Source organism: Corticium candelabrum, chromosome 8 (assembly GCF_963422355.1).
Source record: "Corticium candelabrum chromosome 8, ooCorCand1.1, whole genome shotgun sequence".
NCBI classification, from domain to species: domain Eukaryota; kingdom Metazoa; phylum Porifera; class Homoscleromorpha; order Homosclerophorida; family Plakinidae; genus Corticium; species Corticium candelabrum.
Genome location: NC_085092.1, coordinates 2822496 through 2846638, shown reverse-complemented (window position 1 = coordinate 2846638; position 24143 = coordinate 2822496). Strand labels below are relative to the sequence as shown.

The window sequence follows — 24143 nt, the reverse complement described above, 5'->3', positions numbered from 1 at the left end:
GGACCTATATTGCTCGCTACACTAAGCGAATGCTAAAATTGGTCAACGCCGGTTTGAACTGAATTAGTATTCTAGATTCCATTGTGCCATCTAGAGCACCGCCCCTGTTATCGGACACCATCAAATCATCGGACAGCCGTGCAAGAAGTAAACGAAGTAAGACTGAGCTTTGTTGAAGCCTAGAGTAAGACGGATTAGTAAAGACTGATTCCAGACGTGGGACCTCCAAAGGCTTGAAACGGTTATGCTAGGACAGTAAACATGATCCTTCTCTACGACCCCGTTCATCGGACACCACCATCATTCATCGGACACGACCTCTCCCATAAAAACGCAAAGGCAATTCTGCAACTTCGCACCTGCTATAGGTATATAGGTAACTAGCCAACACAAGGATACTACCACTATCTCAGTTTGCTTTCGTACGCGAAAGGTAGCGCATGCTCCGTGGGCCGAGGTTCCGCTCCTTTCGTCGGACACTCGTTTTTAATGGACGATATTTGGGGCGGAGCTTCTAGAACATGCGCAATCTCGAGGGTAACACGCACCTTTCGTCGATCTCGCTGTACACAAAGTCCACGTTTCCGGGTCTGATTCTGGACCATGGATCATCTTGCCGTTGACTAGGCTTTGTAAGTAAGTTCACTACTTACCATTTCGAGCATATTGTAAGAGACTTTGCCTGCGTAGAGACGCGTAGGAAGCCATTTCTTGAGTACGGCTTCATGAGGGTAAGAGACTGCTGTTCAAGCTGAAGTCGCCTGATTGACACTCTGAACAGATACACGTGGAGTGGAAGCACAGACAACTCATTGTCTACTGATGGATTAGTTTTAGCGAGTGAAATCATGCCACCTGGGAACCCATTTTGGGGTAACCAGACATGTAGGACGTTTCGCGTTGTTTCTGGGCAGTCTAGCTTGCTTCTGTATATATGTGATTGGCCAAGTCGAAGATGTTACTGTGATAACTTGCACTCGATAGGTACTGACGCGGATCAGAGTACAGTACACGTACACTACAGTCTGTTTATTAGCACTGCCAGTCTGCAGGCCCCACCAACAGTTATGTCTAAACTAAGACAACATACACGCACTAGCTATTAATTTCATAGCTGTAATGTCTAAATCAGAAAGCAGAGGCTGTTCTACCTCATCCGCAGGTGCAGTTGATCAAGACATGTGTATAGTCTAGTGATCCTAGAGAAGTGAAGATGTTGATTGTCGAAAATGTCACTGAGACTGAAGCTGATGGTTTACGTCGGATAATTGAACAGCAAGCAAATGAAATAGTGGAACGTGAAAACAAGATTAGAGTTCTCGAGTAAGACCTTGCATCTGCGAAGTCTGAGTTGCGAGGAATCGCTCAACACACTGCCAAATGATAAAATCAAGTTTTACAGGTTTTGTGGTGAGAAATGTGCTTGATACAGTGTGGAGTTGGATTGAACCAGCAGCCAAGACTATTACTCTGTATAGCAAACAGAATCAGGCCAAGGTACATCAAGTGATGTAAGCTCATGAGCTCACCGCCTTCCATGAAGGGTTGGATAGGCTAGACGAATTTTTGCTAACTCTAGTTCGACAAGATACACAATTTCACATTTCCACAGTTCAAGAACGCTAGATGGGAGAAACAAGTAGTCCTATTCAGCCACACAGAGCGTCACATTCGGCACCCCGAATGGGTTCCCCTACCACAAAATCTTCACCTGATAAACTTCCATCGCTAGGCAATGAGTAGTCTGTCTTTCCACTCCACGTGTACCTGTTCAGAGTGTGAATCAGGCGACTTCAGCTTGAACAGCAGTCTCTTACCATCGAGAAGCCGTACTCAAGAAATGGCTTCCTACGCGTCTCTACGCAGGCAGCCTCTCACAAGATGCACGAAATGGTAAGTAGTGAACTTACTTACAAAGCCCAGTCAACGGCAAGATGATCTACGGTCCAGAAGCAGACCCGGAAACGTGGACTTTGTGTACACGGAGATCGGCGAAAGGTGTGTGTTACCCTCGAGGTTGCGCATGCTCTAGAAGCTCCACCCCCAAATATCGTCTATTGCAGTCAGCGGTCTGCCGGTGGTGGTGTTACGAGAGAGAGATGGAAGGAAATGTGGTATGACCCCTGAGTCGTTCTACCTCTATTTGACTCAGCAATGATCAATCTAGTAGCAACTAATCTAGTTTCTGCTTACAATGTTACTCTACTAGCATCTAGCGCAGCCCTCTGGTAGGCTTCTAGTCTACACAGCTTAGGCGTTTGAAGTTCTGAGTGTCTTGCAGCATAACTGCATGAACAGGCTTGATGCACCCAGATGGTGCAGACAATACACGTCACCCATTTTCCAGCTTTGGCGAGAGCACAATTTCCAGTTCGCATAGGGACAGCCCGTGCTTTTCTTTCAACGCCCCTAAGTTATTTGGCTGCGGTTAGTACGTTTACATGTGCACTTTGTATCTCAGATTGATATCTACCTTTGCCTGACGCTCTTGTAGACCTGTGTTGCTGTCCGTGCACCTTGCATGTCGACGTTGGGCCTACCAGCTGTACCAAACACAGAAACTTTGTTTACTATTATAGTGTCTTAAAATTACGACAATTTTACCAGTGCGATTGATTGTTGTTCTTGTCAGACATTGCTGTGTAGCCTGCTGTTGTTTTTGCGCTGCTAGTGTTGCTCTTGTTTCTTTCTGGCTTGTCTTTCTGCTATAAGGGTTTTCTCCTTCTGCTCTTTCTTTTCCATATCTTTGACAGTATCTACAGCTGTCAGGACTGTTGGTTTGTGCCTTGTTACAGTTGCCTTGTCCTTTGATGTTACTGTTGGCAAATGGAGAATTTGTGTCACAGCATTTCTGAGTGGTTGAGGATGAACGTTGCTCGCAGAGACTCCATGGCCGGACTCACACGTTGCCTGACAGTTATGCAAACTTCAGGATGAGTTTTTCTAAGCCACGTATTGTATCGCTCATCATTGATATCATAGCCTTCTTCGTACCTTATGCTGAACAGTCGATTTTCAGCGTCTGAGAAGGTTTCAGTATCAGTTTCTGTTGTCATCCATGATGCTTGTGTTTGAGAACCCTGCAAAGGTGGCAGTGCAATTTGTGACTTCAATAATTCAGTTTGCAAAACACTCTGAAATTGTGCTTGAATAGAGTTCATTGATAAGAGTCTCAAAGCTGTAACAGGTAATGATGCTCTTGAAGATTCTGGTGTTAATGTCTGTCGTCTTGGTAAAGCTGGATGATTATGGGTTGGAGCTGGGCTGATCAATGGAATGTATGGCAGTCCAGTTTCTTCTGCAAGGGTTTTCTTTGGTGGTGGAGTCATGACCATATCACCAGGTATGCGCACAGCATAGGGGTTGAATGGGTATATTCCAGTCTGTTCAAATGACGTGGCAATGTTGGTTAAAGTCATAGATTTCTTCCAAGCTTTACAAAACAGCTGAAAAATGCAGCTTTAGTGACTGCACAGCCTGTGGTCGCTGTGTAGTTCTTGCAAACTCACCTCCAGTTGTCCTTGAGGGATGAGGAGCAGGTGCCATCCAATGGCTGCAAAACATGTGTAGTATTTGGAGGCAGATAAAACATGATCTTTTCTTGGACTGCCATCTTAATTGCTCCAAGGTTATAATGGGATGAATGCCCATCCAGTAGAAGTATGAACGGTCTGAGAGATGGTGCATGGAACAAAAATGAGGATTTCGCTGTTCATTCAGCCTGAATCTGACACGTTGTAGTAAGTGCCTGGGACCCCCCCCCCCCAACTCAAAGGTTGTCACTAACTCCGGGTTTCTATTGGAAAATTACACGTAGAGGAATGGCATAGCCAGCAGCGTTTACGCGGCTCATCACTGTTATTTGGGTCTTGTTTCCTGAGGCTACAATGTAGAGATGCTTTTGACCCTTGATGGTTACAATTTTGGGAGGGTTTGGCTTGAGAGGCATGCCTGGCTCATCACAGTTGAAGATGTGTGAAGGACGATCCCAGATGTTGTTGGCAGTTAGCGTGTCCTTGAGAATCTCAAAGTAGTTGTCCAGAACCTGCCTGTCTGTTGCCAGCATTCTAGCACGGGAAATTCTGGCTTTCAAATTGTGACTTTGGGATGTCGTTGTTTGAATCGGTCCCACCATCCATAGCTGAGAGACACATCTTGCTGAAAACACTTAGCGGCAATGAGTTTTGAAGCCAAGTCCATAATCTACAGAAATTTAGAGCTTCCAATTGTACTGACATCAGTGGGTGCATAGCTGTTGCTTACCTTTTGTCAATCTTTGGGGTAGCCTATGCTAGCACTTTTCTCAACAAACGAGACTAGCATTTGCTTCTCATTTTCATCTAAATATTCTGGATAGCAGGACCTAGCACCAGGCTCACTCGTCCGGTAAGGTGGTCTTGTAGTGTTGATCTTGGGACACTGTATTTGCTACAACTCCAATACCTACATTTATGCTGTCGTAGGGACTGCGCTCAAAAGCCTATGACTGAGAACTCGCGTCCGGAATATGATGGTGTCCGAGGAACGGGGCCGCGCTCTAATTCTAATTTGATGATCGCAGCGAGCCTTGAAAACTTTTGACACGGACTATAACAGTGTTTACGCACACTGACGGCACTCAGTTTATTTGTAAATAGAAATCAATACTCTTTACTTACATGTCTACAAACTGCGAGCGAAAAGTAAAAAGGCGTGGCTCTGCAAGAAAAAATTGGTGTAGTTTGCAGTCTAATCTATTAGCCCCCCAAATTGAGGACCACGCTAAGCCGGTGTTGATAGTACCCAACACTTTAATTACTCTGTCCCCATATGCTCTCAGTATGGTGGTACACGTGTACTCTCTCTAAGAAGTGGAGGAGACGCCCCGCATTGTCTTGTAAGTTGTGGCACTAATTACTGCCACTGCTGCTCCTCTGTTTCAAGCATCTCCCGTTTATTTTCACTTGTGTCATCAAGGGAGCCGCTTTGGTTTTGCTTACAGGGACCTGGGTATATGTTTCAGCTCTAAAGGTTCTTCTTCATCATCCCCAGTCTGCCTGTTCCACCTGATGTGTGGGTTGCGGTTTTGGCTGTGCTTTCATAATCTGACTGGATTTCTTGCCTTGCCCTTTTGATCTACAGACTTGACTGAAGTGTCCCACTTTCTTGCATGCAAAACATCTGGCTTCTTTGAACCTGCATTCAGTAGAAGAGTGTCCTGACCATCCACAATGATAACAGGCTTTGGGCATTTGTGGTTGCATTCAGTGTACCCCTGCACCCTCCGCTTCTTCTGTCCTGTCAACAACTTTGGACGCCATTATCTCCCGTGTATTCCCTCTCCCCTCCCGCGTGTATGGTAATTAGTAGAGTTATTGATATTGATCACTGACTGTAGAGTAGAGTGTGTGAACACAACGTGAGTAGTAGTGCTGTACACTAGAGTATGGTGTATACCAAGAGAGTAACACATATACGATACATGGTGTCAGGAGTGAGTCATGTCTGAACATGAAGAGAACGAGCTTGAGGTGCCACCTGCGGAAATGGCAGCGTAAGCTACAGCCATTATGCCCGTACTACGAAGCAATGTTCCGTTGCCGCATTGACTCAAAGTGACAGGCAACGTGTCGGTGCAGTGGAGGCAGTGGAAGCAAGTGTGGGACTCATATGAGTTGGTTTCAGGATTGAAGAGCCAATCAGGTGAGTACAGAGTTGCCACATTCATTACGTGTTTGGCCCAGATGCTCTGGGAGTATACATGCACTCCCGTTTGAGACGCCAGCTGATGCGCAGGACATTCAAAAGGTTCTTGGTCTAATGGAAGAGCATATTATAGGAGAAACGAATACGATATACGAGCGCTACAATTTCCAGAGGAGGCAGCAAGAGGACAACGAAGCGATTGATCAGTATGTTACTGCACTGAGAACTCTTGCTCGCACATGCTCGTTTGGAACAAATGCAGATGAACGTTTGTGAGATCAGATTGTCTATGGAGTGAAACCGAATGTGCTACGGAAGCAACTATTACAAAAGAAGGGTTTGACACTAGCTGAATGCCTAGATATGTGTAGAGCCTATGAGGCCACCACACACCAGATGAAAGGGATGACAGGAGAAGAGTTGGTACATTCCGTGAGTAAACGGCGAACAAAGCCTGAGAACTCTAGGAAGTCATCAGACAAGGAACGTAAACAAACACAGAGGACTCTCACGGGTCAAAGTCAGAACACGCCCAAACCAGAGTGTCAATATTGTGGTTTGACACATGAACGAGGTGCAAACAAGTGTCCTGCATACGGCAAAGAATGCACGAATTGCCACAAGAGGAATCATTTTGCTCAGAAGTGCAGATCAAAGCGACAGAGAGACACACGACAGCGAGTACATGTAGCTACCAACAGAGATGAAAGCGAAGATGATGAATGCCTGACTCTTACGCTGACTCCGCCTCAACAGGATGTTCAGGTGATGCAATGCAGAGACAACTATGGGTGGAATTATCAGCGCCAGGTCTATGCCAACATGCACATCAATGGAAAAGGTGTCAAATTCCAGCTTGACACGGGCGCCACGTGCAACGTGCTTAAAAGGAATGAGGTTCCCAGAGAGACCAAGATTATGCCCACAGCACAGATGATAACTTTGTATGATGGAAGCAGAGTTAAACCATATGGCAAATGCAAAGTGAACGTGACAAATCCTAGAATAGAGAAAACGTATGATGTGGAATTTGTTGTGATACAAGATGCGCAAAATTCAATTTTGGGCTCAGCTACTGTGCAGCAGATGGGTTTGTTAACTGCTCACCATGAGATGATTCAGAAGATAGCCACTGACGAAGAGGTTAAGCCGAGGAGTAAAGAGCACACACACCCAATGCTGCAGAAGTACCATACAGTATTTGAGAAGGCAGTTGGTCTTCTAGGAAATGATCTACATCTAGATGTAGACCGATCAAGGAAACCAGTCCAGATGCCAGTGAGGCGCATCCCAGTTGCTATTAAAGGAAAGTTGAAAGCAGAACTTGATCGTCTTGAGAAACTTGGTGTACTTGGAAGAATTGATGAGCCTACAGAATGGGTATCGAGTTTAGTGATTGTCAAGAAACCCAGCGGCAGTTTGCGATTATGTTTGGATCCAAAGCCATTAAATGCAGTTTTGAAAAGAAGCCATTATCAAATCCCAACGTTGGAAGATTTATTACCACAATTGGTTAATGCGAAAGTCTTCAGCGTTGCAGATGCCAGGAATGGGTACTGGCATGTTCCTCTTGATAGAGAGTCGCAGAAACTCACCACGTTCGGTACACCTTTTGGGAGATACTGTTGGCGAAGAATGCCCTTTGATATCTCAGTTGCACCAGAAATATTTCAACAACGGTTACAAGAGGCCATTGAAAGTCTAGATGGAGTGTTTGCAATTACAGACGACATACTCATTGCAGGCAATGGCATTACCTATGCAGAAGCAGTTAAGGATCACGACAGGAAACTTGAGATGTTTTTGAAACAATGTCAGAAGAAACAGATTTGTCTGAACAAGGATAAGTTTCGATTGAAATTAAGATCAGTAGCATACATGGGTCATCTACTGACTGATGAGGCAAATTAAACCAGATCCTAAGAAGATAACAGCGATACATCAGATGCCGAAACCAACTGATGTTGCAGGAGTTAGACGCATGCTTGGTATGGTCACGTATTTGGCAAAATTTCTGCCACAACTGGCTACTATGTCAGAGCCTTTGAGACAGCTGACCAAACAAGATGTTGAGTGGATTTGGACTTATGAACATGACAAAGCGATGGACAGTATCAAGAAAGCAATCACACAGGTTCCAGTTCTCAAGTACTTTAATGACAAGGAAAGAGCAACTCTTCAGTGCGATTCCTCGGGACTAGGAATTGGAGTAGCACTAATGCAAGGAGGACAACCAGTGGCTTATGCCAGTCGAGCTTTAACTTCTACGGAGCAGCAATATGCGCAAATAGAAAAAGAACTGCTATCGATATTATTTGGTCTAGAGAGGTTTGACACATACACATTTGGACGGCAAGTCAGAATACAAACAGATCATGAACCTCTTGAAGCTTTGCACAAGAAACCGCTACACTCCGTTCCCAAAAGATTGCAACGAATGTTTCTACGCATGCAGAGTTATGATGTGACCGTAGTCTACAGAAAAGGCAAGCACATGTTCTTAGCAGATACCTTATCGAGAGCCTATGTAGCTGATGAAGGCAGCGATGCATGCCTTGATGGAGAAGTGCCACATCTGGATGATGAGGATGCAACAGAGTATCTACCTATGACCCAAACTAGTATTGAGATGTTACAGCAAGGAACACAGACAGATGAAACACTGATGCAGTTGAAGAATATGATTCAGAATGGATGACCAGAGCACAAGAACAATGTTTCACAGTCAATCAGGCAGTACTATGATATTAGAGATGAGCTGTTACATCAGAATGGTACCATCTTTAAAGGTGATAGAGTCATTGTTCCTCATAGCTTGAGAGCAACAATGTTAGATAGAGTTCATTATGCTCATATAGGCATGAACGGCTGTCTGAGACGAGCCAAAGAGTGTATATACTGGCCCGGCATGGATGCGGAGATACGAGAGTATGTATCTAGATGTTCTACTTGCAGAAGCGTTGATGTAAAGCAGCTCAAGGAGTCTTTGATTAGTCACACTTTTCCTCTAAGACCATGGGCAAAAGTTGGGACTGATATTTTTCATTTTCAAGATTATGAGTACCTGATGACTGTGGACTATTATAGTTCTTTTGTGGAAGACGATTGCCTGGAAAACGTCACTTCAAAAGAAGTCATCAAATGCTTGAAGAGACACTTCTCACGGTATGGCATCCTTGACACAGTTGTCAGCGATAATGGACCGTAATATTCGTCTCAGGAATTCGCTGAGTTTTCCAGGAATTGGTCGTTTCAACATACCGTCACAAGCCCATACTTTTCCCAATCCAATGGCAAGGTGGAAGGATCGATCAAGACAGTCAAAAGAATGATGAAGAAAGCCGCTGCAACAGGCAGTGATCCGTGGTTATGTCTATTAGATTATAGAAATACTCCAACTGAATGAAGGTTTACAATCAAGCCCTTTGCAGAGACTAACGGGAAGACGAACGAAAACGAGATTACCAACCACAACAAGTTTGTTGAGACCTGAAATTCATGATGAATCGGAAGCTATTAGACGACAAAAGCTAAAACAAGCACATTACTATAACCAGGGGAGCAAGGATTTGCAACAATTGAAGCCGACACAGATAGTGAGAATACAACCATCTGGACAACACAAGACATGGAGAAAAGCAATGGTGACTAAGCAAGTGGGAATAAGATCGTACGAAGTTGAAACAGAGGGTGGAACTTATTTACGACGAAATAGAAGACAACTACGAGCTACGACTGAAGATCACAACACCAGCACAGCTGATCCACCAGTAACACGAAAACAATCAGATGCAGTGACCAAATCTATTCCAACTACCGAGTCTATCATTGCACAACCAAAACCACAATTACAGCAGAAGCCTACCACCACCAGGAGCGGAAGAACAGCCAGACCTCCTAAGTATTTGAAGGATTATGTAACAAAGTAACATATACTTTAGTTCACTTATTTTTTGTTTTTTTTTAAAGAAAGAAGGATGTATGGTAATTAGTAGAGTTATTGATATTGATCACTGACTGTAGAGTAGAGTGTGTAAACACAATGTGAGTAGTAGTGCTGTACACTAGAGTAAGGTGTATACCAAGAGAGTAACACATATACGATACACCGCGTATTCCCTCTCCCCTCCCGCGTATTCCCTCTCCCCTCCCGCGTATTCCCTCTCCCCTCCCGCGTATTCCTCTCCCCTCCCGCGTATGTAGCGCGCGCTGTTTCCAACGACCGGCAAACAACAACTCCTTTCTGCTAACAATCGCCGTTGCGTGCGCTCATCGTCAATACCACAAACAAAACGATCACGGAGCATTCCCGTTCAGTGTCTCTTCATACTCACAAACCTCAAATAACGCGCGCAACGCGGACACAAACTCTGCAACTGACTCACCCGTATGCCGGACTCTTGAATTGAATCGCAGTCTCTGTAAGTTACCATGACCAAATGCTTGGGGTTAATTGTAGTGGTTGGACAGAGCTTCCGTGAAAGACCTTCTCTCGGTTTGTCGGAAGCCGTCAAGTTGCGCAGTAACTTGTACGTGCGTGCGTAGACTCGAGCCAGTCTCTTCCCGCCTTCGTCATTCCCCGGATAGTCAATCCTCGCCTTGGAGACTGGTTTCAGACCGCCCTCAGGAATTTTACGTCATGTAGATACGGTTTCATGGTCACATAATGACATGCAGATTATCTAGGTAGTTGTCGCTAATTGCCTATTTTGTTTCTTGAGGTCTCGAGACTGATGCCTCAGTCGTTGAGAAATCGTGAAAGAGCAGGTATGTTTCGTAGCTCTGACAGCCTGTACATGTAGGAAGTTTATAGAAATAATCTAGACGTCTCTAACTATAGGTTATTAATTATAGCTAATTCACGAAGTTGTCTCTCCAGGTTCAGTCGCTGTTGCCTCTCACTTTCCAGCGCGTCCGTTTGCTGCTGTATTTTCTCCAAGAGGTCGACTACATTTATGTTTATGCTAGGAAGGCCAGAAGAACTCGGTCTCCTAGAAGAGTCGTGTGCTATGTCGTCGTTCACACGCTTTCTTTTCAGGCCGAAATATTTGTTGACATCGTTTCCTTGGTGCTTTGTCTTCTTTCTTTGTACTCTCCGCCCAAAGACATCTCTGATCATCTTTCCGACGTCAGCTTCGAGTAGAGGAGGCTTCTGGAGTGATTGCAATAGTATACTTACTTCTGCTTAGACATCGTTTGTCAACGAACCTTCAGACTGCGTGCCGATCTCATAATGAATTTCAAACCTGCGTATGTTGTACGTTTGAGATCTCAATGCCTAGTGACGGATGCCATTAGTGAGTCTAGAATAATAATTACCATTCGTGAAGTAAAGCTGTAGTGACACCAACGGACTGCTCTTTGGTCTGCATGGTCAATCGCACCCTACACTGGGAATGATCACCGACTGCATGAGCACTGTACATTAGAGTGGAGAGATCTCTAGGCTGCTCGATTGAACTAACAACTAGCATGCATGATCCTTAGCTACCTCGTAAAGAACGGAATGTTTTGACGCCCCGTTTCCTTGAAAACATGTTGTTTTGCAGTAGACTAGACACTGTATGGCCTAGCAACAGGCACGGCATACGTATTTACACTGTAGAAGAATTGGATACCACTTACTAACAAATCACGATACTAGGATACAAGCAGCGACCACTAAATGGATCCCGGGATCCGTTTATGTAACTCTGTCTGTTAGAAGGTATAACCTCTTCAAAGTTAATTGCACCGGAAGAAGGCGGTCTGAAACCAGTCTCTCCACGGCGAGAATTGACTATCCGGGGAATGACGAAGGCGGGGAGGACTGGCTCGAGTCTAGTGCGTGCGCCGACTGCAAACAGAAAAATTGCTGGACATATCGGTGATGCTGTTGGCTTCGAAATAGCACAACATTCGTTCCTCTTACTGCGGCCACTCGTCGGACTCCGCATCAAAGGCGTAGAGCCTGCCGAACGCTGCCACAGGCATTGGTATGGCTGTTGATGTTCCACTCGCTGTGGCTTCGTCCATTCTCGTCGCCAATGTAGTGAACACAACTCAGCATACTATTGTTTTTCGAAGTGGCTAGAGAGCCGGTACCGGTCCTGGATGCGGAGGCCTTGGAGTGCCGGTAATTTGCACGTGACCGATGATGTCATGCTAATTAGAAGCGACGAATGGCGGGAAGTCCGACTGATTCCGCATTCTTTTCTGTTGGGAAAAGATTCAACTCATTGGCCGACCTACAAGAGCGATTGTCGGTGTATGAGTCATAAACATATACAAAATTATGGAGAAGAGACTCGAGAAGTGTTGAGGCTGCCCGGAAGCGAATCAATCGTCCCCTTTCTGACGCAATTACATACTACGAGATGACGTATAGCTGCATTCACGGAGGCAAAAAATTCGCTGCCCGTGGAGAAGGAAAGCGGTCTACATCGTAAGTGCAGCTTGTACGTTAGCAATTGTTTAGGAATCCAAGGACCTACACCTTTTCCATGGTGATGGGGCAAATTGTGGCCCCAGGCTAAAATACTGTACATACAGTAGTCTCAGATAAAAAGAACAAACGTAAAAAGAAACAGTAATTAACTAGGCTCGGCAAATACTGTTATTATATATATATATATATATATATATATATATATATATATATATATATATATATATATATATATATATATATATATATATATATACATATATATATATATATAGTTGATCAGTGAAACCTCTGATGTAGTGTTGTTATATCTGCACAGTACTGTACTACACTATTGAAAATACATAAATATACCCAGTATACATCATTGCTGCTTTACCGTCTTCATTCTCTCTTCACACTTTCTAAAGACGGGCATTACCTCTGGCCAGCGAAGCACATGCCTTGAAATGGTACAGCAAATGGCCTATGCTCCAACTGAAAAAAAGTACCTGGATCTGTATAGGCAGTTTCAAAATTGTGCTCCTCCAATTGTGTTGAAGTATTTTGATGATCAGTGGCACCCTATTAGGAAGCAGTGGACGATGGGAATGAAGTATAGCACAGGGAATTTCTTTAACAATATCAACAATAGATTGGAGTCCCTGAATGCAAAGTTAAAATCAGTAATTTCCTGGTACTCATCACTAGAAACATTTGTTGACAAGTTCTTTCTTATTTTACAAGTGCTTCGATCAGAACAAGACTATCAAGCAAGTCTGTCTACTCTCAAAGCCCCTGTAACATACCATTCTATCACTGATGCAGCACCGATTAACTAAATGAAGTATCTTACACCTTATGCCTACAGATTTGTTGCCTAACAGATGGATATGAAGACAAAGGTACAGCTCGCAAATGATGGCAACCAACATTACCATGTTGCATACAATAGTAGTCACCCCCGCAACATGCCAGTGCATGACTTGGCAGTCAATGAGGTTGCCTTGTCATCACATACTGGCAGCTCGATCTGATCTTGGATTGAACATGTTCACTGAAGAACTTTTTTGTGACAGAAGATGGTCTTTGGATTACTACAAATCTAACCACAGAGCATTTTCACCTATTGCTCATCAAAGCCCGTCTACAGCAACCATCGTTAGCTTTGAAACACCATCAAGAAAAGTACACTCAGGTGCGTTGTCAAAGTGATTCTCAACTGTTACATAAATTAGCACATGTCCGTGTTGTAGTTTGAAAAATTCCATCAGGCTTTAAAGATTGCTACCAAACTTGCTAGTTTAGCTTCAGAAGCATCAGGAGTCAATTTCACAAGCAGATTGAATGTAATGAAAGAGTTGGTTTCTGCTTGGGAAAAGGGACAAGAAGTGAAACTGATCAGTGGTAAGATTCTGCTAGCGTCCATGCATATATGCAAACATATCTTTAACATCATACAGCCATATTAATTCTTTTGTGCCAATAGATTCAACTGAAGGAGAGAAACATGATGAGGCCTTACAACTACTGCTTAATCTTGACAAACCTTTGACAGGTAATTGTCTGTCAGCATCTAAGGATACCTGTGTATCTACATACTTACATACCTACCTACCTACATACTCTTATTGGAGATACATGTATGGGTTAGGGGCACCAGCCCCTCAAAATCACCAGGGGATCAACCCGAGTACTTCCGCTGACCTCTGCCTGAGTTGTTTTTAAGCAGACCTCCATGTATATTCCTAGGTGTGCAGGCTGACTAACTGAAGTATTACTACATGTAGGAAAGATGCACTTACGGTTCCTCAATATGACCCAAGTCAATCCGCATGATGTCCATGCAAAGTCAATCATCGACCTTCATAATAGACGATATTTGGGCGGAGCTTCTAGAGCATGCACAATCTCGAGGGTAACACGCACCTTTTGCCGATCTTGCTGTACACGAAGTCCACGTTTCTGAACCGTAGGTCATCTTGCCGTTGACTAGGCTTTGTACGTAAGTTCACTACTTACTATTTCGTGCATCTTGTGAGAGACTTTGCCAGCGTAGAGATGCGTACGACGCCATTTCTTGAGTACGGCTTCTCGAGGGTAAGAGACTGCAGTTCAAGCTGAAGTCGTCTGATTCACATTCTGAACAGATGCACGTGGAGTGGAAAGACAGACTACTCATTGCTTAGTGATGGAAGTTTTGTCAGATGAAGATTTTGTGGTAGGGGAAGATTTTGTAGTAGGAGAACCCATTCGGGGTAACCGAACGTCACGCACTGTCATTGTCTGTGCGGCTGAAACTAGGACTACTTTTCCCCCATCTAGCAAAAATTACTTGAACTGTGGAACTGTGAAACTATGTATCTCGTCGAACTAGAGTCAGCAAAAGTTTGTCTAGCCTATCCAACTCTTCATGGAAGGCAGTGAGCTCATGAGCTTACACATCACTTGATGTGCCTTGGCCTGATTCTTTGTTTGCTATGCAGAAAAATTGTCTTGGCTGCTTTCAGTCAAACTCCACACTGTACCAAGTACATTTCTCTACACAAAACCTGTGTAAGACTTGATTTTATCATGAGAATGCCTTTCCTTGCAACCCAGACTCTGCAGATGCAAGGTCTTGCTCCAGAACTCTAATCTTGTTTTGAAGTTCCACTATTTCATTTGCTTGCTGTTCAATTATTGGTCGTAAACCATCAGCTTCAGCGCCTCAGTGACATTTTTGACAACTAACATCTTCAATTTTGAGATCACTACTATACACGTCTTGATCAACTGCAGATGAGGTAGAACAGCCTCTGCTTTCTGATTTAGACATTACAGCTATGGACTAGTGCGTATGTGTTGTGTTACTTTAGACATAACTGTTGCTGGGACTTGTAGACTGCAGAGCTAATTGTAAACAGACTACAGAGTACGTGTACTGTACTCTGATCCGCGTCAGTGTACCTATCGAGTGCAAGTTATCACAGTAAGAACTTCGACTTGGCCAATCACATATATACAGAAGCAAGCTAGACTGCCCAGAAACAACGCGGAACGCCTGTGCTTCCACTCCACGTATATCTGTTCAGAATGTGAATCAGGCGCCTTCAGCTTGAACAGCAGTCTCTTACCCTCGAGAAGCCGCACTCAAGAAATGGCTTCCTACGCGTCTCTACTCAGGCAAAGTCTCTCACAAGATGCACGAAATGGTAAGTAGTGAACTTACTTACAAAGCCTAGTCAACGGCAAGATGATCTACGGTTCAGAAGCAGACCCGGAAACGTGGATTTCGTGTACAGCAAGATTGGCGAAAGGTGCGTGTTACCCTCAAGATTGCGCATGCTCTAGAAGCTCCGCCCCCTGACTGACTGACTGACAAAAATAATCATTACACACAAGCTTTCGTTACATACAAAACACTAAAGTTAAAAATATTATCCATGACAGTTCAAGTCCGTACAATCACAGCAAACTGACTGACTGACTGACAATAATTTGTTAGACACAAACTTCTACGCACAGGACACTAAAAGTTCAAGTCAGTAGAAGCACGGTCTCAGCGCTGATGGACTCACTAATCGAATTGATGAGAGACTACTAGTACATTCTATTAATTCTTTTGTGCCAATAGATTCAACTGAAGGAAATAAACATGACTACTGCTTAATCTTGATAAACCCTTGACATGTAATTGTCTAACAGATTTTACACATACCTGTGTATCTACCTACAGTACCAGCAATAAGTAACCTAACATTTTTATCGTATGCGTATCGTATCGTATCGTATCATATTGCGTATGGTATGGTATTGCGTATCATCAATCGTACCATCTGGTATCTTATTTTAATTGTATCATATATCATATTGCGTATGGTATATCCTATGGATGGTATCTTATCTTAATTGTATGGTATCATCTTTTATCTTATCCTATCCTACATGGTATCTTTTATGGTATCATATCATATCCTAGCGTATCCTATCGCTGTCAGCTTACTTATTGCCGGTACTGTACCTACTCACCTACCTACCTACCTACACCTACCTACCTACCTACACCTACCTACCTACCTACACCTACCTACCTACCTACACCTACCTACCTACCTACCTACACCTACCTACCTACCTACCTACCTACCTACCTACCTACCTACCTACATCATAGTGATTCACTGGTTTCAGTGGAGACACTTTTATGTAGTGGCTGCTTGCTCTCTATGGGAAGCAAGGCCTGAATTAGAGATGTGTGTAGTACAATGAAGCCTGAGAATATTACCAACAGACAATATTGTAAAATATTGCACAACACTGATACATACATTTTTCTTTGTATTATAAGAGTCTGTGCGACTCCACCAAAAACGTACAAAATTTACAACAAATCACTCTACTCACAAAACACTATGAAATCTAATCATGGTGTTACAAACACAACCAATGGTACCCAAAACTTATGAACCAACAGTGTCTTATACACGCAGACATACATACATTTATACATACATGCATACGTATACACTTATACCATGGTCACAAGACGTGCGACCAGTCACAAGTGCTTATTTAGATGGAGTATATGAAATATTGTACGGCAAGTGTGCAAGAAGTTCCGGTTAATATTGCACTCTCACTTATCATATACACATCACATAACCATGGTATAAATTACTTATTATATGATTAGCATGCTATATGGCTTTTACTAGCAGCAGGGTTTAGACCTTGATAACCATGCCCCTCGTGCTTTAAAAAGCCATATAGCATACTAATTACACAATAACCTATACATACATACCATATTTCCTTGAATAATAAACTGTACTCGAATATAACTGAAGGATCTGATCAGTTTGAAATGATAGTAACCCATGTTTGAACAGTAACCCATGCCTTGGAGCCAAAGACTGGTATCCGACATTGTTCACACTCATTGTTTAGTTTGCCATTTGCCAAGAACTGTCTACGAAGAGAAAAAGAGATCTGAAAAATTGAATATTGTGAAGGAAAGTAGAGTATCATCTCTGAACAATGTGTGGCAACAAAATACAAAGTCGACAAACAGAACCTTCGTCAGTGGATAAAAAGAAATTCGAATAAATCTACATAAAAATGAAAACAAATGAGTGGAAAAGGCATAATACCAGATGTTGAAAAACAGTAAAAAAAGTGCTTGAATAGTCACCCATGGAGCTAATTAGGTTGAAATAATAGTAAACCACGTGTTAATATTTGAGGAAATATGGCACATACATGCATGAACACACACACACACACACACACACACACACACACACACACACACACACACACACACACACACACACACACAACATATATGCCCTTTACACGCGGGCATACTTGTATACTGTGCAGACATACATACTGCACACATACCTACATGTATGCATTAACATATTACCTCTCTTGACACAGACAACAAACCACATTATTGTAAGAAAAACTAGGCTAATATGTTCCATACAATTATGTGTGTTGCAGCAGATGATCATTCACTAAAAAATCAGACAAAACAAACTTTGCAAAGAATAAAGCAGTATGTACGCCTACTGAAAATATCATTGTTCAGGGTAAGTTCTCAAAACACTTCTCTTATTGTTGAATGCTAAGTAACATTCATGCTGTTTAATACATTGTGTCCGCTGATGAATAGTTTTCTATATTGACAGAGCCAAGAAGTGTTACAGTTAGTGAATCACAACCACTCTCTCATCCATCAGAAACTCTCTCATCCGAAGCAACTACCTCTAACTATGACAAACAAAATTTACAAAATCTCCAAAGTGAGTTTTAACCAGAGGCATTAATTGCATTGATTTGAATACTTTACTTACTTACAACCTCATTCAATTTAAGTGATCAGCATATCTGATAGTAGACTCTGTACCTAACAGTTTCACAAGCAACTAAATGCAAGCACCATGCCAGCTAGTTCTACACTAAATTTTTAGGCACAACAATCAGCATATCAACAGACTGTATATGAAACTACCTACAGAGTAACCATTTAATCAAAAAATAGAATTAAATGACATGTTAGAAAAGATGATTAATTTTGGTGGTGTATGTGCAATGCCGACTTGACTTGTTAAGTAAGCATTGCTAGTGTGGAGTTTCAGTATCAGTGAAACTTGCATGCATGCGTTGTGAAAAAAAGGGCTTAAAACCTGCGATACCTGCTAGCTTTGCCTGCATAATTAGATGTCCAAGTAGAATATTATATTCCTAGTTGCCTTCACCCTACTGTTGAATTTGGCAATGCAATGAATTTGATCATACTGTTCCCTAAACAATGTACAGTACTCACAGAACAAATACCCTTACTTGTAACAATGTTACTGAGTGACTATTCTGCACATACCCCTGATGCACATAATCACTGAAATACTGTAATATCACTGCTAAGGATGAAAGGAAATCAAATGATACTGTTTCTAGGTATTTTAATGCCTCTTATTCTTCGAAAACGTGGCCGTCCAAAAGGCCATGAATTGACTGTGATTGGTTTACCGGCTAAGAAGAAAGCAAAGTCAGGAAAAGTACAACCATTCATTAAATTACACACATCATTGAAAGAAGAGGTATTCACATGTCCATTTACTTGCTTATAATTAAGGCCTTGTTCACGAGGTGCTTTTTCATACTTTGCAGTCATGTTAGCATGGTTTGTTGATGACAATATAGCAGCTGCTGCACTACAAAATCCCAAGACGCTGATCGATGAATCAGACATCAAAGTTTAGCAAGAAAACATCTCTAATGCAGTCCTTGATGACAATGTTGACTTGCACATAATTCGAAAGTTTTTCACCGATAATGCCTGGCTACTACTTACAGATGTTGTCAAGCAGAAACGTAAACATTGCAGTTATGTTTGCCAAGTTTGCTTTCACATCTTGGATGAGGAAGCATCAATTTTGTGTGATCCAAATTACGTGAGACTCGGCTTCGGTAGTCAAGCAATGAACACTTCAAAACTAGGTGCTCCTTCTATTGAAAACGACTAGACTAGCTATGCATGTTCAAGAACGCGTGCGCGTACACTTCGTCACCGCATCCATAACATAATACGAACGATAATGTGACAATGAACCCAGGACGCACGTTAGCAGGAATCCGGGAGTATGGGTCACGTGCACATTACCGGCACTCCAAGTCCTCCGTATCCGGGGCCGATACTGGCTCTCTAGCCACTGCGATTGTTTTTAGTGTTCGCGCCACTAATCTACCGCATCCGGGAACACTGCTCTACCCCGGATAATGTATGTTATTATGCAACCTGTCTCAGAATATCCAGTTGATACACGTACTCACGCGGAGCTGAATTACTCACAATAAGTAAGTATATTAGATAATATAATTATAATATAATAATATACTCACGTGGAGCTGAATTACTCATGCGGAGCTCAAATACTCGTGCGGAGCTCAAACAGACTTACGTTTCATGCAAAGATCATGCGGAGTAGCCTATACATCATGCGAATCTCATGAGAATCGCATCCAGACTTCATCTCCGCATGAACATCAGGATAATCTCACGCGGAAGCGGCTGTTTCATGCGAATCGCACGAGGGGGGGAGAACTCACGCGGACGCATGAAGATTTTATATAGGAGCAAGGGTGACCGTGTAACGCTAGCTTTTCAACAGAACAGCTAGATGTGTGTGTGTGTGCGTGTGTGTGTGTGCGTGTGTGTGTGTGTGTGTGTGTGTGTGTGTGTGTGTGTGTGTGTGTGTGTGTGTGTGTGTGTGTGTGTGTGTGTGTGTGTGTGTGTGTGTGTGTCAAGAACTCAAACAGTGTTGTCAGAACCAACCCGTGATCTAGACACCTCAACTGAGCATCCAGCTTTGACTAACATGGCTTGCTGCTTGTTCCACTGTAGACAATGTTTGCGCAGCTTCAAGTCCACACCTGGTTTTAGACGCCACAATTGTCATCGTGGGTACCGCATAACTGTCGACAGGAACTCTTTCCAGCATGTATGTAACGAGTTGCATGACCTCGAGACTTGAAACGTCACTACTGTTCCTCTACTGTTCGTCTACAAACGAGGGAAAAGCAAACTTCCTAGCTCCCCTCTTCAATGAGGGCAGCGTGACACATGGCATGGTGTGTGTGTACGTGTGTGTGCGTGCGTGTGTTGCACATAATTTCTTCTCATTTGTCAGAATGCTACTGGTGCATTTATGTCTGTTGAAAAAAGTAAGGGACGTTTCAACAGTCGTGCTTGTCTAGTACAATAGCAACTGCAGCACGAGCAAGGGTTGTAGTGAAGTTGCCAAGTGAAAAGGTAAGTATTTATTGTTATGCCCAAGTTACATGAACTCGCCAGCTGAGTACTTTTGAGATGTTTCAGAGGAATGTACAGCTATAGCCTTCTAAGAGACAAATTTACACAAACATCTTTATTATTCCCAGTATCTGGCAACATTGCCATACTTATCAGCCCAACAACCCCTTACCTTGTAAATTTAATACTCTTTGTCTGTCGGTGTCCTGCTTCTCTTGTTTAACAACTGACTAGCTTTGTAATAGTAGACTCTGATTGTGTCAAAGTATTTTAGCAATGAGCTAGGACTATCTTCATGTAATAGGAGTGGTTGAAAATGAGTATAATTTTACTGCAGAGCCAAAATGCAACGCACTGGGTAGGTTGAAAGAATTTAATTTAATTACGTATATAATGGCATCTATAGAGCTATCAAAGAGAGCAGACAAATGGTACTCACATCCGTTTACAACAATACAAATTAGAGTGATTCCAGTGGCAGACAGACATAGACAAGAGTTATTTTGCTCACTGACTTTCTAAACAACTTGAAGTCCATTGGCAATATGCATTACCCATTATCATAGTACAGCTAGTGTACAAGGCAGATCTCTTCTACTATCTCTAATAATACATAATGTACATGTACTCCATATGGCCTCTGGGATGTCAAAGCATTTAGTCTCTATAAACATAAATTACTCTGGTAGCTGCCACGATTTCTGCAAGAGGGAAGTTTCAGTATCTCACTGTTATATACCAAGTTTGAGTAAACCTTTCTTTCATGATCTGGTGAAAGACTATATAGTCTATGGTACTGTGCAAAATTTGACTACTGGGATAGCCCAGCCAAAGATAGACAACTATTGCTTCCTAACCTGACAGCTGTTGGTGTAAGGCAAGAGACTCATGCAACCACTGCAGATCCTGCTTCATATATTATTCACTATGACAATGGACAAAAGAAAGCGTTGTAGCTATCAATGTCAAGCCTCTGTTTCTCCATTGTCAAAGTGATGGCTATATGCTACAAAAGAATTCAAAGATAATGAATGACATAGTAAAATGCAAATGGGGATTTGTAGCACCAACGTACTATAGTGATGCTCCATATTGGCATGAACAGGCCCACCATAGTAACCATGGTGTTAACAATACAGTACAGTGTAGAAATTCTGATCATCTACAATGAGGTGGTGTCAGATGCCAATTACTGACAAGTCAAGGGAATCAAGTTTATAAATGTTTTGTAGTCATGCCAATATAAATATTTGTGCTAAAACTGATCCATACCTGCATTAAAAAACACTGGGAACATTGAAAGTGTCTAGAAACATCTAGAAGCACCTATTTGTGCATGGTGAGTTGGTGTTGTTTGCCTCATAATCTACTGTAGTGTTTTCTTCATGTAACTAAAAGCTACAGAGACTGATTCCAGTTTGGTATTTAATTTATAATTTTTGTCCAATTTAGAAAGCACCTATTTATTTGGGAGGATTCTGACTCCAATCGGTCGTTGAAGCAAATAACAAGCATTCAATGTTTACGGCAAGCATACCCATGGAGAAATGTTGTAATTCTGTGCTGAACCTATCCAGTACAAGTGCAATTCTCAATACACCAATTGTCAGCTGAATAGTACCTGTTATTGCAGGAAGAATGGATCCTTTGAACCAACAATGAAAAGACCAACCTGAAGCAAATTATTCTAATTCAGGAAACAAAAGTGAGCTCCAATGATTTAACAGTTCACCTTGAACAAGCTTGCAAACCAGTTGTGAGCACATCGTACATTAACTTGCTGCTTACATTCAAACTCATTCCATGGGAAAAGTCATTGCTATGACAGGCAACTAATTGTTACTCTTAGTTTCTATGTATTTGTGTATCCATATCAGCCCTGTATATTACAACTGATTGGTGTACCTAATTCTTCTTTGATGACTGAAATTGAAATTATTGGCCAGTGAGGTCAGAGGTCTGTGGATGTGTGCACTATCTGGATGTACTGTACTGTGTACTCAAGCACAAATGACAATGAAGCAGTCAACACAGACTTCTTTGAGCCTTCATCATCTGTGGAGATGTTAGGAGGGAAAACATTGCCCCAGATGTCAACAGTGATATCTGAATGCAATGCACAACACCACGGTGGTTAAGACTTCTAGACTTCAGTACAACAATTTACAAGTCACCATATGAGTGAATGACATGTACATAGCTTTTGCAGGGCTGGCACACCTTTTTGTAAGTAAAAAATACGTAGGATGACTTGTACCACGCCCACGCTCATGTTTAAACCACGCCTATTAGACCCACACATACTTTTCATGCCCCTACATGGATGATCACGGATAACTTTTAATTGCTACACAATAGATGATAATGATGTAATGTGATGTCATCTCAAGATATCAAATAACATCAGTTTATGTTTAGCAAGGTTTCCAGTTGCCAGTCAGGATGCAGTGAGAGTACGATTTCAGTAGCTATACTAAATTCTTAGAGGATGTCTACACAGACACATGCAAGGTGTTATAAATACTAGTTAGTATGCACTCACAAATCAACACAACATTACAAAATGACATTAGCAACAGAATTTAGCTGATTAGTTATTCCAGGCCGTTGAAATTTTGCAGTAGTGAATTTGCGTAGGACATTCTACGTATTTGTAGGGGTTGAGAAGTGCCGTTTAGAGTCAGCTAGATACATAAGAATTAATGCGTAGGAGTGGCAGTCCTGCTTTACAACACAATATCTGGTGGATGCTGGGCAGTGTTACATTGGCATTTGTCTTGGAGAGCGATTGCTATCAGTAGTGACCACGTTTTCAATCACTGGCCAATGGCCATCCAGGGAAACAGGAGCTTATCTACGAGACTCCATATTCATTTCTTGCGATTCTAAAGTGTCCCAGCAATATCTCCAAACAGTGTGTAAGTGTAAGCATTTAAGTTCCTCCATGGCTCAAGAACATTGCCTAGACATCAACTCAACTGTCACATTCCAGTCATGATCACTATTGTTGTAGCAAAGACTTACTACACCACATACACTTTGTCACAGCTGTTAGCCATTCCCACTGATTTGAAGGCAATATCAAGACTCCATCATTTTTTAATTAGTGCTCTCTTTGGCATGAACAAGCATAAGTATAGCATGCAGTAATGGATGTTTTCATGTTTACACATGCTGTAAGGAAATCTTCAACACAGTAGTTGCATTACTGGGAAAGTGCTAATTTAGATTCAAGATTATCTCTGACCAGGAGATGGGAAGGATCATAATGGTACCGGTTGATACTGTGCTGAGAGCCTAACAGGCCATTGTGGTCATATAAAAACATACTGCATGATCCATTGGGCCAAATGGATTAGGCATACCACACTGTTATTACCCCTCAAATCTAGTCGTTTCTTGTCTTGTATCAATCTGCTTGACAGGTGTCCAACAGTGAGTACACAACTTCCAAAAAACGATCAGTCTGGCTTCTGTTAAGTTGATGTACTGGTCAACTGAACATAAACAAGGCAGATGAGATACAGTGTACCTTAGGAACCTACTTTATAGCCAGATCTTTCCTGTAAAGCAAGCAATGTTATGTGAGATTTCTCTCTGTTATCAGTGCTTGAGAAGACTTCAGTTGTTCATTTGCATTGGTAGTATTTACAAAACCAGGCCATTGCGGTGCTACTTTGCAATAATTGGAGTTTAATGTCTGCCACAATGATGTCACAGTTTATGAAACCAGATACTGAGTAATGGCAA

At 42.3% G+C, this 24143-nt stretch overlaps 2 protein-coding genes and 3 long non-coding RNA genes across 7 annotated transcripts; 4 read left to right on the top strand and 1 right to left on the bottom strand.

Annotated features, from left to right (window-relative positions):
* Nucleotides 1-2057: 2057 nt before the first annotated feature.
* Nucleotides 2058-3100, bottom strand: LOC134183821 (uncharacterized). Its single transcript, XR_009970587.1, has 3 exons — nucleotides 2605-3100; nucleotides 2474-2543; nucleotides 2058-2409 (listed from the first exon to the last, which is right to left on the bottom strand). It is a non-coding gene; the product is annotated as an uncharacterized LOC134183821 (long non-coding RNA).
* A 2990-nt stretch (nucleotides 3101-6090) lies between these two features.
* Nucleotides 6091-7558, top strand: LOC134182841 (uncharacterized protein K02A2.6-like). Its single transcript, XM_062650282.1, has 2 exons — nucleotides 6091-7498; nucleotides 7551-7558. The coding sequence occupies exons 1-2, from the start codon at nucleotides 6091-6093 to the stop codon at nucleotides 7556-7558; spliced, it is 1416 nt and encodes a 471-aa protein (XP_062506266.1).
* Nucleotides 7559-8545: 987 nt separating this feature from the next.
* On the top strand, nucleotides 8546-9614 carry LOC134182840 (uncharacterized). The gene is made up of 3 exons (XM_062650280.1): nucleotides 8546-8850; nucleotides 8906-8978; nucleotides 9066-9614. The coding sequence occupies exons 1-3, from the start codon at nucleotides 8546-8548 to the stop codon at nucleotides 9612-9614; spliced, it is 927 nt and encodes a 308-aa protein (XP_062506264.1).
* A 2805-nt stretch (nucleotides 9615-12419) lies between these two features.
* LOC134183212 (uncharacterized) lies at nucleotides 12420-19373 on the top strand. 2 transcript variants are annotated; one of them, XR_009970459.1, is made up of 7 exons: nucleotides 12420-13289; nucleotides 13348-13498; nucleotides 13581-13649; nucleotides 17585-17670; nucleotides 17770-17883; nucleotides 18539-18681; nucleotides 18752-19373. It is a non-coding gene; the product is annotated as an uncharacterized LOC134183212 (long non-coding RNA). The 2 variants fall into 2 exon arrangements; XR_009970458.1 differs by having other exon boundaries at nucleotides 17582-17670.
* Nucleotides 19374-19966: 593 nt separating this feature from the next.
* LOC134183214 (uncharacterized) lies at nucleotides 19967-22550 on the top strand. Of its 2 annotated transcripts, XR_009970461.1 has the most exons (4): nucleotides 19967-20212; nucleotides 20272-20393; nucleotides 21846-21969; nucleotides 22027-22550. It is a non-coding gene; the product is annotated as an uncharacterized LOC134183214 (long non-coding RNA). The 2 variants fall into 2 exon arrangements; XR_009970460.1 differs by having other exon boundaries at nucleotides 21846-22550.
* Nucleotides 22551-24143: the final 1593 nt, after the last annotated feature.